The sequence below is a fragment of the Helianthus annuus genome, chromosome 12 (assembly GCF_002127325.2).
Source record: "Helianthus annuus cultivar XRQ/B chromosome 12, HanXRQr2.0-SUNRISE, whole genome shotgun sequence".
In the NCBI taxonomy this organism is placed as follows: Eukaryota; Viridiplantae; Streptophyta; class Magnoliopsida; order Asterales; family Asteraceae; genus Helianthus; species Helianthus annuus.
The window spans coordinates 8983198-9004046 of record NC_035444.2 but is presented as its reverse complement, the minus strand read 5'-3'; the positions used below and the strand labels follow the sequence as shown (position 1 = coordinate 9004046).

Sequence of the window (20849 nt, the reverse complement as noted above, 5' to 3'; positions counted from 1 at the left end):
TTCAATACGTGTAATACACGTGACTATAAGACCATGGTCAATGCAAAGCACGTTTGTAAGTGCATTTATCACCTTACATTGGTGATGGTCTAACTTGTTTAGTAATAATATACACGTATGCTTTTTGTAGCTTTGCTTATCCCTGATTTGCAGCAAGCGGTGTCCAGAATATATTGTTCACATGCAAAATCTTACATAATTGCATCCCAATCTCCTGATCCAGTGATTAATGTCGAGACAAAACTTGTAATTTTTAATTATTTTTATTTAAACCGGCAACATCGTTCTGGCTTCTTTCTCAATCCAAGATCTAAAACAAACACATGTTACATAAATATACAACATTAAACATAATATATTATGCATCTAATTAACATACTTATCTCTCTCTTATCCACAGCCTGTCAAATCTTGAATTATTAGGACAATTATGATATGATTCTTCTTAAACTTTATCAAACATATCTTAAACTTTAGGAGACACCAAGATACATACCCTTCTGGTCCTTTTTATTTGGAGACAGAAATCTTTGGTCAAACCTCATCGGAAAAGCGTGCCGGTTGATGGTTGCTTATATATAAGGATTAGGAAGATTATTGGTTAATGTGGTTTTGATCTGCTAGCTTTTCTCTACCAGGTACATGAATTCTTTTTTGGAATTACTACTAAATCTAACAGTAATGTTTATGTTATTGATATTGATAGTACATTCTACTTTTGTTGCTTCATCTATTTATAAATGTGGATATATCCCAGCTTTTGCTGTTGGAGTAAATATAATCATGATAATTGATAACTCTCTGGATTCAGAACCATATTTCCCATGAAACTTATACCTTATTCAAGATATACATATACATACATGTGAAATGCATAATGAAATTCCGAAAAATCCCAAATAGGTTGCGCTAAATGTACACCTCCCCCCTCTCACAAACATGATGGAGGTTAGGTTCTGAAGAGGTGCAAACCTTCCCAAAATAAACATATGAAAAGTCAAAGGTCTCAAGATGAACTTTGACTTTTTAACTCCCACCAAGTGAACATGTATTCTTTGTGCTTGAATGTCGGGCACCAAATTAACGATATTTGTGAGGATCCGCTGGCCACGTAGACCACTACGGAGATGCCACGTGTCATTCAGGAACGAAACCATCTCTACGTGGCACAAAATGTTCCTGTGACCATTGACGACTGTACATATGAAAATTTATTATTGATCGGCTATATATAATATAGAATGAAGATAATAACAAAGAAGTGAATTAAAATACATTGCGTATAACTACAAAGAAAAATTAACTTATTAAATCATATCTCTCATTTATGATATAGATAATTAATTACAATAAGGGTGATAGGGGCATTCGGGTGAGGGTATAGTCACCGATGAGAGAAGATGAGAGAGATATAGATGATGCATGTGCAAATGGACCCTCCATCCCAATCATCCATCATCTTTATAAGTTATTTATAAAAACGAAAAATGGTTATAAGAGGAGCCTCTAACTAAAATATTTTATCTATTATGTATCGCTAAGTCTCTGTGTGTATATATATACATATTATATATATTATTAGCTATGAGTTAAAAATTGACTATTCAGATACACTTTCGGTCGTTGCATAAGTGCTAACTGACGTATGATCAAGAAAATGGACCAGGAAAAGTACCAGGCCAGCCAAAAGTTATGGCCAGCAACACCCTCAGTTACACTTTAGGCATGATCTAAGAGGTTTGGAGTGTATGCAATTTTTGTTTGACTTTAAGGTGTGCACTTGGTTAATCATCCAATCCATGGTGATTGAATTTTGACTTTAGGTCACCATAGATTTCTGACTCGGGTTCAACTAGACATTGTCTCTACCTTTTCACAAGTGTACTTTTACACATGCATCATTTCTGTATATAAGTTGACACTTTCTCTTGTTGTTCTCGTGTAGGCAAGGGATCAAACCACATGGTCATTTTTCAAGTAGCAAACAAATTGATATCTTCTGGTACTAGATGATCGCTCGGTGGAAGAAAAGTTTTCGTAACTATCAGAGAATAATTACACGTGCCTAGCGTTGGTACCATTAGATTACGATTTGCGAATTAATACATAGGATGCTTGAAAACCACCATCTAGATTTCATCAAACAGACAATGTTGAAGCATGAAGATACTTTTAGACGTCAGGTAATTTTAATATTCATTTTATTTGGAGTAAATTGCCATTTTAGTCCCTGAGTTTTTGTCCAAATTGTCATTTTAGTCCAAATAGTTTTTTTTCTCCTCTGGGTCCCTGACTTTTCCTTTTTCTTGCCATTTTGATCGCATTGCCTAACTTAGTCTAAAAACCAGGTTATAATCAGGGGTATTTTTGGCATAAAACTATTATTAGGTTTATAAATTATGTTGTAAACTACCCCTGGTTATCACTACACAACAGTTATGCCAAAAATATCCCTAGTTATAACCAGATTTTTAGACTGAGTTAGACAATGTGATTAAAATGGCAAGAAAATGGAAAAGTCAGGTACCCAGAGGAGAAAAAAAAACTATTTGGACTAAAATAGCAATTTGGACCAAACCTCAGGGACTAAAAAGGTAATTTACTCTTTTATTTGCTATGTTAAAACAAAATTTCAACAGTCACTAAAAGTATCAGCAGTTGTTCACTAGACAAGGTGCATGATTTCAGTGAAATTATGTGTATAATATTGTTGCTATCTTTTTATATGAAGCCAATAGTGTAACATTGTCCAGAAAATTGCTATATAGGTAAGGGAACTTCATCGGTTGTATGATGTTCAAAAGAACATGACCACTACTTTGAGAAGTGAGACAAGACAACACACTGAGTTCGCTCCACAAACAGCTTTGGATATCAACAATGATGATTCGGGATTGATCATGCCAGGTTTTGATAGTTCAAGACATGGAGACACTAGTGGCATTCACGACAACCAAACATGGCCTGATGACGTGGAACTAACGTTAAGCATTGGGCCTAGCAGTAGTACGAGACGGTCACAAAACCATCATCATCAAAATGGATGCGACGAATCTATGGCGATGATAAAAACAAGTTTGACAAACTCGGGTACATTATACAATCAAGATAACAAGAGACCACATTGGCTTATTCAGGATCTAAGTTTGCATAGAACATAACACACTTTGTTTGTGTTTTTTTAGATGTATGTTGGTAGCAACTAACATGTTATATATTATTAAGTTACCATCGTATAAATTTCTGAAACTAATTCTAATTAACTTTGCATGAACTTTTGGTTACACCACACACAATATATGGCCCACCCAAATTTAATTATTGTGAAGTCACCTTACGGCCGTAAGCTACGACCTTTCCAGTAGCTTAGACCATGTGTAGTGGTACACATGAATAAAGCCCCTGCCTATGGGCATTTTACGACACGTGTCATCCCAGTCAGCAAAGGGGCATTATGGGCGTTTTTCTAAAATGGATGTAATGGGGATGTGGGCATTATGTTAAAAGGGTGTAGAGAATTAAATAAAAAAAACCAACAAAAAAAAACTATTGGCAAAAAAAAGGAAGATTAAATGTGATTGGTAGTTGAAATTTGGAGAAGGCGTTGTTTAAAAAACGCCTAGGGGGGAAATTGCTCAATAATGCCCAATAATGCCCAGGGGATGGGGAGGGGGCTTGATTAGGCTTGTTTGATTGCTCAATAATGCCCAATAATGCCCACTACAGGTGGTCTTACGGCCTGCCTTTTCCATTTCTTCGTTTCCTCTTCTTTCTTGTATTTCCAACCGTGCCTTTTTCTTAGACACACCCAATACCTCGTTAACCTACAAAGACAACAATATCTTGTAGTCACATAATCCCGGATGATTAAACACATATAATTCATAACATTTAACGTTTAAGCTTTATAAAACACATTCCATTACTCATTCCATTTTTGACTTTGAAGAAACACATAAACAACTTAAGTTGATAAAAACAAAAGGCTCTAAGGAGACTCCATCTAAGACAAGCTTAATTTTTGAGATGTGACCCTCCACATTAGCATGGTGGAAAGTCAAGAAATCAATTAAATAAATAATGAAGAAATCAACTAAAACTCTTTGCTCGAAGAACTCGATGACGAATTCTTTTCAAGTGATGAAGAATGATAGGAGATCAACTTTTGATATTTTTATAAAATATCTCCTATATGGGTTGTATTTAAACGTTTGCTAAAATGTATCTAGCACTTTTATCGCTTTTGTTCTGCGTCAAAATATGCTACAAAGGAATAGACGCAACATAGAAGGCAAGCGTAACTTTTAACTCTTTTGAAATTACATAACTCTTATATATGGAATAAAACGTCTTAATGCTCGAACTCTTCGACATGACTCTCGAACAAAAATTCTTTCATCTGGATTGTTTTTAGACCAAACTATTAATAATGTTTTTAACCATTGTAAACCAAGACCAACCCATTTACATATTTTAAACCAGACCAGACCAAACCGTTATTAACGGGTAACGAGTTGAGTTCAAACACCATCTTGTTTGTTCATCACATCACATTGATTTATTCAAACATATAAAGGTCAAAAGAAACTAAATAAGTCATATAGAAAATGTTCCAACTTTTGATAACAAGACACGACCAAACACAAACCGTTTATGATTATACTCTGGAAATTTTACACGATAACATAAACTTTAAACACTCGAGGCTGCATCGCAGCATACAACGCTGCTCTCCATGGTTATAACAAGGATTTTAAGCTAGCCTCGATTCTGTAATAAGTTAAAAAACCGCCCCGTTATCAAAAGCTCCTCATACTGTATAATGCTGTTGAATTGTATCAATGTCGAGCCCCTTCAGTTTCACCACTGACTCAACGTGACCCTTGAGCGTAAGCACCTCCCGAAGCCTATATATATACACACACATACCCAAGTGTTAGTTAAAATGTTAAATATTAGTTAACTGTTAACTGTTAACGGTTAACGGTTAAAGTACCTTGCAACTTCAGCGCGTCGTTTGGCTTGTTCAGCGATTTCCGACAGTTCTCTATAGCTGCTCTTCTCATTAAAGAGATTTGATGTGTCAGGTGCTTGAAGCCCATGTAAAGTTCTTTGAGCATGAGCCCATTGGGCCTCTCTCTCTCCTCTACCATAATCCTTCTTTGTTGTGAAAGCAGTCTACACAAAAACACACACAATGTTTTATAAGTTTTAGCATTCACTAAAGTTTATGATAAAAGGTTATTTACAAAATACTGAAATATAGATATCTATAGTATATAATAAAAGAAACCTATTTTGGAACACTTGTCATTCTCTCATTTAATTGATTAAAATTATTAATAATACTAAAAATAATAATATTTAATCTAAATTAATACAAATTCTTATTATTAATAATATTTAATCAAATCTAAAATCTAATATAATACAAATTTTTGTTATCAATAATATTTAATCAAATCTAATAAGAATTCATACGAATTCCAAAGTTGATATTAACTTTCAAATAATTAAAAAAATCCGCCTAACATCACAAATGTTTCTGGTAATTCAATTAATTAATTTGTTCAACAATCACTATTATCTTTATCATTCAGTACGGTTAACCGATTTATCATGATACAACCTCCCACTTATTGAATCATATGATTTTTCAATATTATATTAACTAAATAAATAAAGATTAATATTCAATCTTATCATACTTTAAATATAAAAAAATCCGTTAGTTCAGATTAATATTCAATCTTATCCCACTTTAAATATAAAAAAGACTGTTAGTTTTTTTTATTATTTGGTATTTAAAATCATATTTATTCAACCCATGTAATACACAGGGGTTTTTAAACATAACTTTCTTTATTATTTGGTAAACAATGTTATATTTATTCAACCCGTTTAATCCAATGGTTTTAAAGATATAACTTTTTTTACTACTTGGTATATAATATTACATTTATTCAACCTATACAATACATATGGTTCTTATAGATATAACTTATTTTATTATTTAATATATAAAATTACATTTTTTAAACCTGTGCAATAAAGGAGGCTTTTAAAAAGATAATGTTTTATTATTAGGTTTTTTTTTTTTTTTTTGAATGGCTAACGTTACTCTCTCAATCTACTATATTTACAAATAACTCACCCTTGCTTGATATATAAAATTCATTTATTCAACCCGTGTAATATACGGGGTTATAACCTAGTATAGAAATATAGTAACATACCCTTTGGTCAATCATGCTGAGCCAAGCCTTGCCACTAAGGATGTATCTAATGGCAAACTTCATAATATCAAGAGGGAAGTAAAACACTATACTGTAAAGCCAGATAACACCAGCCCATTTCCATCCGATTCCTTTAATTCTCGCGAATTCCCACTCTGCGTATACCGCAATTACAGTTGCTACCTGCAAGCGAGTCGCATGTTTTGTGATTGTTTTGAGAATTTAAGTTGGTTTTTTTTTTTTTTTTTTTTTTTTGTGAAAAAGGTTACCAGTTGTGCTGCTAGGAAAGCGCCCATCAGTAAGAAGCCAGGTCGTTCGACGAACGACCAGCTACGAGAACGGGTGACGAAGATGAGAGCTTGGCTTACGATACTGACTTGTAGATATAAAGCGGCCATCATCTCGGTTTCACTGGTTCTTAAAGATTTCACACCAAATTTATCCTGCGGAGACGAAGGAAACATAAATAGAGAGTTATGACACGACACGACATGAAAGTAACCAGGTTTTGGGTTGTCATATAAAACGTTAAATAAACAACTCGTGTTTGGGTTGACCTGTTTAACCCGTTTAACTAAATAGATTGAACTTTCAACCCGTTTTATCAAACAGGTCAACCCGACATGATTAATACTCCTATTAATTTATATCTTACTGAGAAAAAGTCGGTATCCTTCATGATCCAGAAGAAGATAACTGTCATTAAAGCTAAGTAACCTCCGAGAGCAACTCCAGTGGCGAAGATCTCTTTTAGCTTCCAGCTGTCGGGTAACGGAGATGGTTTCACTCTATCCTTCGAGATTGTCATGATAGTACCTTTGAAACATAACGGGTGTCAGCGAATGTTACATATCATAAACGAGAACTACGGTTGTTAGAAAACTTACCGTCGTTGAGGATTGCGATGATAAGAACCATGAAAGGCGAGAAGTCAAACTTCCATATCAACGCGATGAACATAAATCCAAACACTATACGAATGGTGATTGAAACGGCGTAGATCTGCGAATAAGATGAACGGTTTTAAGTAAGTTTTGACCAAGAAAGTGTGTTTATAACAAAGGTCTGTTAGTGCATTTTGGCGTGTCCGTCGCTATCAGGGGCGGAACCAGAGGGGGGTCAAGAGGGTCCGTTGACCCTCAGGTCACTGGAACTTTTTGAATTTTTATTTATAAATTTTGAGTTTTTGAAGAACAAATTAACTTAGAGATTGACCCCCTAATTTAAACCAGTATAGAATATAAGCTTATGATGCCCCCCCGCCCCCTAACTAAATCGTTCTGGTTCCGCCACTGGTCGTTGTTCTCATGATCAACAAAAGAAATGTGTTTATTAGATAAGACGACGAAAGGGACTAACGGTGTAATTCTTCATTCTTTGGAAAATAGCTCTACTGGTAAGCACAGCACTGATGATCACACTGAGCCCAGGCTCGGTAAGCACAATGTCGGAAGCACTTCTTGCAGCGTCGGTAGCATCAGCAACCGCAATACCAATATCCGCCTTCTTTAACGCAGGCGCGTCGTTCACACCATCTCCGGTCATACCACAAATGTGCTTCCTCTCTTGTAGTTTCTTCACAATTTCATACTTGTGCTCTGTTGATAATGACGTGTCAAAGTATAGCAGTTTAAATAACGTCGAGAACTTGTATGAAGAAACACTCACCAGGGAAAACTCCGGCGAATCCATCAGCTTTCTCGATCAACTCGTCTACTGGAAGTCCAGCAATTGATTCGTCCTTGTGTCCGCCAAGTAAAGACGACGAAGGGTACATGTTTGTTCCCATACCAAGACGTCTTCCAGTTTCCTTAGCAATAGCAAGTTGGTCACCTATACGATAAATATTAAAACCATGAGGTTAAAAGAGAACACCCCCCCCCCCCCCCCCGAGTTGCGAGAACCGAAAAAACTTTTTGAAAAAAAAAAGGTTTTATTTGAAAAATTCGCCAAAAAATTTAAAATTATGTAACTTTTCAAAATGCATAAGTGTAACCCGCCAAAAAGGGTGACGTCATATGTTTTTATAATTTTTTTACAGCAGTGTAAGCTATCAAAAACCAGGCGTAAATGAACGCTAGGCTATTTTTTAAAATTTGTTTTTTACAGATGTCGTAGTTAGATGACTCAGGGCTGGCAATTGGGTACCTGTTAAGACACGATTAGACCTGTTTGACTGAAAAATACACCCTTTGACTTTTTTAATTTTTAAAATAATTAAAATTACAATGTTAGGATCTATCATTTATTCATCTTTGTACATAAAACATAAAACTGTTTTATAAACATGAGGTCCTGGGTTCGAATCTTGGCAAGCTGTAAATCGCCCTAAGGTTCGGCTCGGGTGGGTATTAACCGCCAGGCAGCTATGGGGCTAAGCTAGCTTGTGGAGTGGGATCACTCCAGCGGCCGGGAGGTCCGTGCTCCAAACCCCCCCCCCCCCCCCCCTAGAAAGTAGTTAAACGAGTCGTAATCATGACTGGGTCGTTTATATGGAGATATAGTTACCAGTAATCATCTTGACGTTTACACCGAGATTGAGAGCTCTTCTAATGGTCTCGGCACTGTCATGCCTTGGTGGATCAAAGAGAGACAACAATCCAACGAATTCCCATGGACCACCCGGGCTATCTTTCGATTTTTGAGGCACTTCCTGCAAAAAAAAAAAAAAAAAAAAAAAAAAAAACACATTGATCATGTAAAAAACAGAAAAAAATGTAACTCATACTGTCATGCATATAAAATAGATTGATGCAAACCTGTCTTGCAACACCCAAAGATCTCAACCCACGTTCGGCGAATTTATCAATCATCGCGTGAACTTTCTTCTTGAGATCTTCCCTGCACCCGCAAAGTGTCAATATCTGTTCAGGCGCACCCTTGCTAGCTCTAAACCAGTTGCCGTTATTATCAATGTACGTTAACGCAGTCCTCTTGTCGACAGGGTTGAACGGGAAGAAATGGACCTCTCTAATGCCAGCTCGTGCCTATGAAAACACGCAAAACGAATAAGACGTTTTCATTTTTATTTACAAAACGCCAAAAAAATATAAATATTGGGGAAGGTTCTATGCAGAACACGAAATTTTGCAAGAACACGAAATTAGTGTTCTGTAATGATCGTTTTATACATATATACCTCTTTGGGGTCAGCAAGCGTTCCGACGATGGCTGCATCGATAGCGTCTTGGTTTTCCATTCGAGAAGCGCGAGCAGCGTAAAGCAACACTTGCTCCTTATCCAAGCCTTTACCAAACACCTCGATCAAATTCTTATCAACCGTAAGCTTGTTTAGCGTCAAAGTTCCGGTTTTATCACTGCAAAGAACATCCATTCCCGCCATTTCTTCAATAGCAGTCATCCGTTTAGTGATCGCACCCTGCTGCGAAAGCCTGTGTGAGCCGATAGCCATAGTGACCGAAAGAACAGTAGGCATAGCGATCGGGATTCCACCAATAAGCAACACCAGAAGATTGTCAATCCCGGATCGGTACTCTCTATGTTGGATCGGGTACATAACGATAATCTCAACAGCCATTCCGACAGCAATGGAGCAGATACAGAAGTTTCCGATTGCGGTTAGAACCTTTTGGAAGTGTCCCACTTGGTTTGTGCTGTCCACAAGATGTGCAGCCTTTCCGAAAAAGGTGTGGACGCCAGTAGCGATGACAACGGCTTCAAGTTCACCTTGCTTGCAAGTTGAACCGGAGAACACTTCATCGTATGGGTTCTTGGTGACCGGGAGAGATTCTCCAGTAAGCGCAGATTGGTCGATCTTTAAGGGATCACCTTCAAGAAGACGCGCATCAGCAGGAACGATATCACCAAGTTTGATACTGATGATATCTCCGGGAACCAGTATAGCAGCTTCTTGTTCGCTCCATCGGCCATCCCTCAAAAGCTGAATACAATCATACAAATTATGAGTTAACATTGGCGATATATTGGTTATTGGTCCCCTGGTCAAAATATCAGTCCTTGATATGCGAGATGTAGCGTAGAAAATTGTTATGTACCTTGGTTTTAGGTGCAAGACCGGCCATAAGTGCAGCGGCAGCGTTTCCAGCGTTGTTTTCTTCGATGAAACTGATGGTGGAGTTGATAACAAGCAGGCAAACGATACCAACGAAATCTTGCCAATCTGGCGGCTTACCACCGCCGTTAGCGAGTGCAATCGCCATGATGGCTGCAGCCTCCATGACCCATGATAGGGGGTTCCACATAAACCCAAGAAACTTGAGGATTTTGCTTTCCTGTATTTGATGAAAAAAAGTTTAAGTTTCTTGTCGTATAGTTAAAAAAAATTACATAAGAATGACAGGTAAACGGGCAACAAGCTACGCCGCAAGTTTAAGTTAAATAAGTGAAAATGTGACAATAGAATGGTAATAATCAAGTAATGAAGTAATACCTTTTTCTCCTCCAATTTGTTGGGTCCGAAAATTTCAAGACGTTGGGCTCCTTCGTCGGAGCTAAGACCTTCACGGTTACATTTCAACTGTTCAAACACCTCTTCGATCGGTACTTTTTCCTGTGTTTAACAAATATAGGATTAGTAACATATCGAAAAATAACAGAGTGAAAGAAACATTACAAAAGCATGTACAAGATATGAATTTTAACTGGAAATAGCTAAAAACACATGTTAGATCACATATACTTGAATTTATATCTTTCAAAGTAAATATGATAACTGTTTAAAAGATACTAATTCTTTTTTTTTTTTTTTCAGTTAAAGAAAAGTGAGATGTCTACAAAACTAATTTTATTCAACAAAATTTTTAGTTACTGCTCCATTGAGTTACTTGGTTGTTTTTCAACTTAAGAAATGTTTTTTTAAATAAATCATTAAAATGTTTTTTAACGTTATTTTACTAATTTCGTGAAAATAACGTTAAAAAGCAAGGGACGGTTAATCATGCATCATGTGGTAGCGTTGATAGCCGAAAAACAAGGGGGTACATGCACTAATCGGCTTTTGTCCCAATTGCTGAGTGTTATGTGTCTTATGTCCAAGGCTTGATGCAAAACTACTATCGAGTCGGGGGGTCTCACTGGAAGCAGCCTCTCTATTCCTACGGGGTAGAGGTAAGGTTGTCTACACCTTACCCTCCTCATACCCTACCTTAGCTTTGCTATTGATGGGATTTATTGAGTATGATGATGATGATTAAAATTACGCAAGAGAAATTAAAGAAAATAATCATATTTATTGATCTTCTATAACTTCAAAAACATCACTAATTTAATCTAATCATGAGATATGCAACTACGAGTCAAATCTCTACTTTTACTTAGATATCAGACTTTTTCTGTTTTCCGTCAGCAGTGACTTTAACTAATATGATACTTTGTGATACGCAACACCATATCGAAGATTCACATATTTCATATCACTATAGTGCTATACACACTAAAAAAGCTACTTTAGTCATTTTCTTGATATTGAATTATGATTATGATAACTAACCAACACACTAATTGAAGAAGAACTTTTTAACAAACAAAAGGACTAGGAATGGCAATGGCTAACTATAATTTTTATAAAAGATTATACGTGTCAAGATTAGGTACAAAGAATTCACGGGGATAAACAATAGAACATGATGATAATGAATAACACAAGTTGACTTTTTAACTAACACAAAAAAGGGTTGGACCACACAAGATTAAGGTGCATCCTTTTCAATTATTTATTGTTTCTTTGAAAATATCAACCAATCCAGTACGGCACTTGGCCCAATAAATAAAAAAGTCCAAAAAGATTAAGTGCTATCAACGATTTCCCATGACAAAGTAGTTATTTGACTAAATAATTCCATTAGTTATAATTAAATTTATTTATTTATTTATTTGACTAAATAATTGCATTAGTTATTAGTTATAATTAAATTTATTTATTTAATAATGATAAAAATATACAATTTATTTTAAAAAGATATTTTTATTTTTTTTCTTTGTAAGAAATTAATTTAAGTGAACTTACTCATTTTCTTCCCTACAAAAGTAACAATAAACTTATCTAATCCTAATTACTCATTTAACCGTTTCTTGTAAAATTAGATAATCCACCTCTTACATAGAGACGAGACACCTTTGGGTACTATGGTATTTAGTTAACATTCTTTATTAATATTATTATAATATATAATATAATATAAGTAAAGTTTTAAAATTTATTATAGAATTAAATTAAATTAATTTAAACTCAGAAGTCTGTGTCAGATTCCAATAGTCAGAGCTGCTAACAAAAGTGAAACAAACAACCAAATTAAAAGCATCAAAATAGACAAGTTTCGGGTACCACGGAGTACACAACGTTCGGAACAAGCATCAATACTATTCTTAATATCTTTCTCTGAATCGAATTAATAATGCCTCAATAACAGATTTAATGCTATTAAATATTATAATATTTATCTTTCTATAAAGTAAATTTAACGGTATGTAAATCATTTTCTTATAGCAAGACATATAATTAAAGATGTTTTATAGTAATTTAAAAAAAGCTAAATGCAAAAACAATAAATAATAAAACAACCACACCCATTAAATTAGTATAAATAGCAAAACTATTGTTAAGGTCTAAAAAAACGCATAATAGATTTATACAAAGTATTTGTTAGATATAACCGGGAATTGTTCAAAATCAAGAAATTATTGAAGTAAGCGGTTAAATAGGCGTTTTATTTATCATAATTCAAACAAAAGATACAAGTACACGCGGTTCTCATGTTTTTAAATTTGCCGACCATGTACTTTTATGATCATTTTTCCAAAACTTTATTTATATGTTCATTCACATTAAATTTCATTACAAAGTACCAGATTGGTATAAGTGGAAGGGGTAAGCGCTTAAATAACCGTTGGTCAAATAACCGTTGGCTAAATAACCGTTATAGGTAAGTATCATAGTTTAAGCAAAAGATACAAATACATACGGATCTCATGTGTTTGCATCGATCAACGATGTACCTTTACGATCATACTTCAAAACTCCATTTATATGTTCATTCACATCAGATTCCATTCCAAAATTATAGATGTTAAAAAAAAACAAACAAATCCGCTATAAAATTACAACCATTTGACCAAAGATAACCATTAACCGAACATTTAACAAAATCATTCATAAAATTAGGGGGATAATAACGGATTAGGGGTAAAATCAAATCATCATCAAAATCAATTAACTAATAAGATTATCTACATCAACCGAGACGTACGGAACTAAAATGATTCTAAAGTAAACACATAAAGAAACAAAATAATTTTTTTCATTTTTCAAATCGACAGTCATATCAAATCCGTGAATCACACACACATGAAACAGCTAATTTGTCTTTTGCCATTAAATTATTAAATTAATAAATAAAATTTTAAAATCTATCTGTAATTGGTTGTATGTGACGGAAAGTTCTCACATGCTAATGCTCCTCAACATGCTATTGAATATTAATAATGATGATGTTTATAATTTATAAAAAAAAAATATTAACATGCTATTTTTAATAAAATAATTAATATATTGTTTCGTTCCGATCATCAGGGCAAATTATATGCTATTGAATATTAATTAATAATGATGATGTTTATAAATTATAATTTATAACAGATTTAGAACCTATATTGAAATAAATGTGAAATGAGAAAAACGTCTGTTATACCAGATCGACGGTCTCGTTTTTAATCCCTTCGAGGCTGAGAGCCTTGTCGCCGCCCATTTTCGATAGCGTACCGCAACAACGATGGATAGATCAGACGGTTAATACCGTTAGAAACTATGAAGATGATGAATGGAGTTTGATATCTCTCACACCTCTGGAGAAAAATCTTCAGAGGTATAGAGAGAGAAGAGAGATAAGTATTGTGTGAGGAGAGTTTATTCAACTGAGCTGTTTAAGAATAGGAGCATGTCTTTTTATACTTCACAAGACCACCCACAAGCCAACACCAAGTGGTCCTCACTCTCTCTCTCTTAATTTTCAACTCAAATTTTTTTAGACTAAATTACGATTTTGGCACCTGTGGTTATATCACTTTTACCCTTTTAGTAAAAATAAAATTAATATATGAGCCCCCAACGTCTTTTTTTCTAACCCTTTTAGCCCCTAACACTAACCACATCCATTAAATGTTAGGGGCCAAAAGGGTAACAAAAAAAGGCATTAGGGGACAAAAACGTTAGAAAAAAAGACGTTGGGGGCTAAGATGTTAAAAAATTCTTTTTGTGTTAAAAGAGTAAAGGTGATATAACCACAGGGGCCAAAATCGTAATTTACTTTTTTTTAATAATATATGTTAAGGAATTATTATGTAGGAGAGATTTTTCGGGTTTAACTGGTCGGACCGGATAACCAACCGCAAAAGCGTATGTGAATTAAATCACCCGCTTGTCTTTTGGATGGTTCGTGAGGCTTGTTTTAATGGTATTTTGGTCTTGGTCTTAGGCATCATTCTAAAGTTATTTACGTTGAATGTTTCTAATTTGAACTGAATTATATTAAAGTTGTCATTTGTGGTAATTATATGTGTGTATATATATGTTACTAGGTTAGAACATGTATTATACAAATTGAATAAAAAATAGTAAATATGTAATAACGAAGATTTAGATACAACTGAAATTACGTATATGTAATTACTTTAAGTAATAAAACCATAAAATTAAAAATGAATATATCAAATTAGAAAAACGGGTAAACGAATTTTGGGTTCAAATCATACATCATTGTGACACGTAGAGCAACGGTTTTTTTTTTTTTTTTTTTTTGAATGACAATGTTTGTTCTTATTTAATTGCATCAAATAATCCTAATAAATATCATATGCGCAGATTTGAACCTAGGACCTCACCTCTCTAAGAGAAATAAGCGATAAGCCTCTACCAACATTGGTTAGCAACCACTTATTTAATAGTATAGATTTACATGAAATAACAACATACAAAAGTAATAAGGAACATTAAAAGTTTAGAAGTTTTTCTTACACAACATTATAATCAATGTCAACTTTAAGATATTTTTGTATTTAAATAATCCATATAATAAATGTCAAGTTTAAGATATTTTTGTGTTTTTGTATTTAAATAACCCATATAATAAATGTCAAATTTAAGATATTTTTGTATTTAAATGTCCCGTGTTGAGTCATTAAGGGAATTAAAGTTTGTAATAGTTTGGAGATAATGAACAATATATACTTTTATACAAAATTAGGATTGAGTAAGGAAATGAAATAAATTTATTCTGGGAGATTAAATCGATCCCAAATAAATGTAAAACTGCTAACACAAATTTAATATCTTCACAATAATAAAGTCCATGAATATACCACTAATTTGTTTATTGGTAGGAAAGATATTTTTGTAATTATTATAGATCAATAAGATATTGGTTTTTAATAAGTAATAACATGTGATAACAATTAATGTAAACTTACACGTATTGTCATTTTCAGATGTTTAAAACTCTGAATTTTCTTTTTCTGAACGACATTCTATTATATGAGAATGCATGTATACATATAATGGTGGATATTTTATGTATGTATACATTATAATGTTGTAACGGACAATAACATCAGAAATTATGAGAATGCATCAATACAGGCATGTTAAAATTGTGAGAATGCACCCATACAGACATGACTATTATGTTAACAAAGAAATGTTTTTGGACACAAGCTTGCCATTGTTATAAACTTAAAGTACATTAATTATATACTAGCAATATGCAAAACGAATTTGTTATAGCTGAAAAATTATTACTTGCTTATATAGATATAGAGCAACTATTATTTGGCAATATGTGAGCGAACGATGCAACCTCCCATCTATTTGTACTTAGGGGTGTGCAAAAAACCGAATTAACCGAACCACAATCAAATTAACCGACAAAACCGGACCAAATAGAAAACCGGTGGGTCGGTTAATGGTTTTTTTAAAAACCGAAAGTAGCGGGTCGATTATAGTTTTCATTTTTTCCATACCCACCATAACCGAACCGAACCGACATGTAATAATTTTTTTTAGGATTTAAGACTTTTCACCATACTTTTAATATTTGATGTTGTTTATTAAATATTTTTAGTATTTATTGGTTTTTCATATCATTTTGTGGTTTTGGTTGTATGTTTATTTGAATTTATGAAATGTATCATATCACTTTATTTAAATACTCGATAATAATTGGTTTTAATATTATAGATTATATGTATATTTTAATACTATGTAATATACTAATAAGGTAAGGATCCTGTACATTAATCCGGAAGTGTGAGAAGTGTATTATAACACTATATAACACCATATAAACACCGTATAACAATATGTAACACCATATAACACTATATAACAATATATAACACTATACATCTATCATATACATGCTATCAGACAAACTACAGTGTTATATTTGTTATATAGTGTTATATGGTGTTACATATTGTTATACGGTGTTTATATGGTGTTATATAGTGTTATAATACATTTCTCACACTTTTAGATTAATGTACAGGATCCTCAATCTATACTAATATATACAAATATGCAATAACAATTTATTCCATATTAAAAAATTAAGTTATTTTTAGCTAAGCTAAATACACGGTTAACCACCCATAACCGACCCGCTATAACCATCAAAACCGAATAACCTTAACCACCATAACCGATCGGTTATGGTTATGGTTATCCATTAACCGACGTCGCGGTTATAGTTATGGTTATGGTTTTAGGTCAAAACCGACCCAAACATACCCATGCACACCCCTATTTATACTTATCCATTTGAGATCTCTTGGATCTTCATAAAAATCTTCATCCATATTTGATAAAAAGAAATGCAACTCATACGTTGATCCTCAAAACTTGTTGGTGTATTTGACGGGCACGTAATAACGTTATTTTCAACATTGAAAGAGCATATATGAAGAGATTAGCATAGAGCAAGATTAGCATCCTTGGAATTGGATGAGTGGAATAATTTCAAATTTAAGTCCTTCAGTATCACTTTATTTGGTGTATTGGTGGTTTGTCAATTTCCAACTTCTTGCTAGTTTTGCGTTTTTTAATAAAATCCCTTTAGGCGTTCATATATATTGTGTGTGTTTGTGTATGTATATATAGGTATAGATAGACGCGCATACACATATAAGTGTGTTTCCATTGTTACAAGGAAATTGCATAAATAGTGATTTTGTATTAATTTTTTTGTAGCAAATAGTATACAATCATTGTATCACACGCCCAACACATTGTTAGGCTTTTGGGATGTTCGCATGCACTACATACAGATTGTGACGTGAATTGCTCGTTATTAATTGTTGTTGATTACTGAGGCATCCTTGTTGGAAGTTGAGCTTTCTTGAGTAAAGCTAAGCATGCAGTTTGGTCTTGGGAGAGTGATAAATCTCCTGGTCCTGGTGGATTTTATTTTGGTTTTGTGAAAAGATATTGGGATGTTATTCAATAAGATGTTTGTGAGAGAATTTGTCCAAAATAGGAGAATTCCTTCGGGTAATAACGCTTCCTTCATATTACATTATTTTTGAAGATCAGATATCCTATGGTTGTGTCTGATTTTACACCAATCAGTTTGATTTATCTACAATATAAGATCATAGCTAAGTTGTTAGCTAACCAATCTGCTTGTGTGATTGATTATGTTGTTAGCCCTCAGCATTCAAAGTTTATTAAAGGGGGCTAAATTTTTTATAGCCATTTAAATTTGAACGAGGTGATTGATTAATATAAACGCAAAAAAGAGTGATTTACTTCTTCTTTAGTTGGATTTTGCCAAAGCGTATGATTCATTGATTTGAGAGTATCTTTTGTTGATTATGTCATTTCTTGGATTCGGTGATAAATGGATTGTGTGGATAAGCTCCTATCTTTCGTCTGCTAGGGTTTTCCGTCTTGGTGGATGCGAGTCTGACAGATTAGTTCAGTTTGGAAAGGGGTATTCGTCAAGGAGATTCATTGTGTCATTTTTTGTTTATTTTGGCTATGAGAGGTCTTCATATTGCTATCAAGGATGCCATTCATACCGGTTTGTTTTCTAGGGCTCGGGTTGGTAAAGGAGATGTTACTATTTCCCATTTAATGTGTGAGAATGATGTGATGATTTTGGAGGAATGGTCGTTTGAAAATTGTAGGAACATTATCAGGGTTTTTAATTGTTTTATTTAGTTTCAGGGCTAAAGAATAATTTGGTGAAATCAAATTTGTTTGGTATTGGAGTCGAGTTTCATGAAGTTCAATTATCCACTTCTGTTTTGGGGTGCAATTCAATCACATTTCCTTATATATATGTATGTATATATATATATATATATATATATATATATATATATATATATGTCTTTCGGTGGGGACTAATATGGAAAGAAAGCAAAGGTGAAATATTAATGTTGAAATTTTTCAAAAGAGGTTATCGAAGTTAAGGCGTCTCAGTTATCGTTTGGAGAAGGTCTATTCTCATTTATTATGTTCTTGGTTTGGTATGTATTTATTATTTGTCATTCTTTATGTTGGTTTAGGTACGTACGTACATAGAATCGATCTGAGTGAATTTCTTTTAGGGAGGTGGGGAGGAACAGAAAAAATGCCTTGGATTAAATAAGAGTTGTTGATGGTTGAAAAATCTAGGGGGTTAGGTATTCGGAATTTGCATGGTTTTAATCATGTGCTACTCCAAAAGTGAAGATCGAGACTTGTTAATAACCTGAATGCATTATGGGTTATATTAAAGCAAATCACAGAGAGGGTGCAGATGTTTATACTTCTAATTCGGTTAGAGGTAATGGTGTTTGGGAAAAATATTAAACCGGATCGGTATCTTAATGATAAAGGTATTATTCTTTTAGATTCATTAAGGAAAAAAAGGGAGATGAGGTAGTACAACATTTTGAAAGGAGATGTGGTTGAGCTTCGCTCCATTATGTAATTGATTTCCAATAATTTTTAACTCATAGATTAATAAAGATTGTTTGATTATGGATCATATAATTCATCACCGTAGGTTAAAAACGCACAACTAATGTATTTGGGATTGGGGGTTTGAGGGTGAATTCTCTCTCGATGAAGTTTAGAAAGTTTATTGATCAATGTTCTTTAAATGTGGGTTCTTTACAGACTAGGTGGATTTGATGCCTTCCTAGAAAGGTGTTGAGTGGTGGTGGATCATTTGCCTAACATGTATAATCTAAGTAATAGATGGGTGGATCTTTCATGTATCTTATGTTCTTTATATTAGATTTAGTTGTTCAAAAAAACTAGTATGTGTATACAACACTGAACATATATACATAAATAAATACTAAATACCCTAGATGTGGTTTCAAATTCAAAAGGTTTAATAAATGTGATCGTCTATTATGCAAAAATAAATAAATAAATAAATAAATAAGCAAAGATACTAAATTTATATCAGTTAGTTATAACATATTAACATTATACTATTATGTTGCATCTCAAGCATGTTTTAGGCCTTCTTAGCATGTTGTATGCATACGATACTTGAAAAGACACAAAACTATCATACATTTGCAAAATATCTACTTGCATACTTGGCTTACAAATGTGTTCAAACACATCCATACAAGCGAAATGGTATTAGATAGAAACATTAGATATAACCAAATAAATATATTGAAACATATTTAGCCGCTTTGCACAAAAGAAACTCACAGATGTGTTTTTAGTTGTCCAAACGAACAACTAATGTGACCACCCATCCTAGGATTGATCCAACTCAAACATGTTGAACTACAAAGTGCTTCTCTCATTCATAGTCAATGCACAAATATACCTTAATATTTGAGGTTAGGGATTACACTTTCTTACACACCACTAATGTGAGATTGGTATTACTATTTTGTTGTGTAGATTAGGCTTATTTTATTTAACTTTACAACAATTATGAGTTATTAAATTTGGTTTTATTTAGAAATATCTTTATTTTAATATTATAAATAGTTCATCATTCAATATGTAACATTCTGATTTTCAATAAAAACGATAATTTTGGAAAGGTAAAATGGTAATTAAAATATAGTAAAAAAAGAAAGCTCGTTATGGAATGAATCATGGAAGATGTCTTGGACAAGCATCTTTGTAATTTTACCTTCTAAACCCTAACTGGTTAGAAAATATGGTAACGTTGATACGGTATCTATATTTATCCCGCTCTTTCACAAGCCCCCCAACATACGTATTGGCGTCGTATCCAACCCTAATACGTATTGACCCTTAAAATTCGCTATTGTTGCAAACAAAATTCAGTGAATTGGTGCAGGAAATTTGCAGAATTGAATGGAATGAAACGTTGAACTCATGGAGTGAATTCGCGAATTTAATCCGTATTATACGAAAACAAATTCCGTATGGTACGAAACGTACCAATACGAAATTCGCCACTTTTCTAGCGAATTATGTGACTAGGTATTAAAGTGATAAAGTATAAAGTGTTCATGGTATGCATATTGCATGATAAATGCTAAATGCGTCTTAGTGTGTCTAATGTAAACGCCAATGTCTAAAGTCAACACCGAAGTCTCAGACAACGTCTAAAGTTGACGCAGTGGTCACATGAGGTGTCGAAAATTAACATT

General features: G+C 33.6%; 2 protein-coding genes across 2 annotated transcripts; one reads left to right on the top strand and one right to left on the bottom strand.

Moving 5' to 3' along the window:
* Positions 1-1675: 1675 nt before the first annotated feature.
* On the top strand, positions 1676-3263 carry LOC110896365. The gene is made up of 2 exons (XM_022143760.2): positions 1676-2183; positions 2769-3263. Exons 1-2 carry the CDS (start codon positions 2112-2114, stop codon positions 3159-3161), a joined length of 465 nt encoding a protein of 154 aa, XP_021999452.1. The 5' UTR covers positions 1676-2111; the 3' UTR covers positions 3162-3263.
* Positions 3264-4571: 1308 nt separating this feature from the next.
* Positions 4572-14191, bottom strand: LOC110894008 (plasma membrane ATPase 4). Its single transcript, XM_022141172.2, has 14 exons — positions 13904-14191; positions 10648-10767; positions 10253-10489; positions 9376-10137; positions 8996-9223; positions 8745-8889; positions 7905-8069; positions 7596-7834; positions 7124-7238; positions 6892-7052; positions 6506-6679; positions 6237-6419; positions 4997-5178; positions 4572-4907 (listed from the first exon to the last, which is right to left on the bottom strand). Exons 1-14 carry the CDS (start codon positions 13958-13960, stop codon positions 4811-4813), a joined length of 2865 nt encoding a protein of 954 aa, XP_021996864.1. The 5' UTR covers positions 13961-14191; the 3' UTR covers positions 4572-4810.
* Between the last annotated feature and the right edge of the window lie 6658 nt (positions 14192-20849).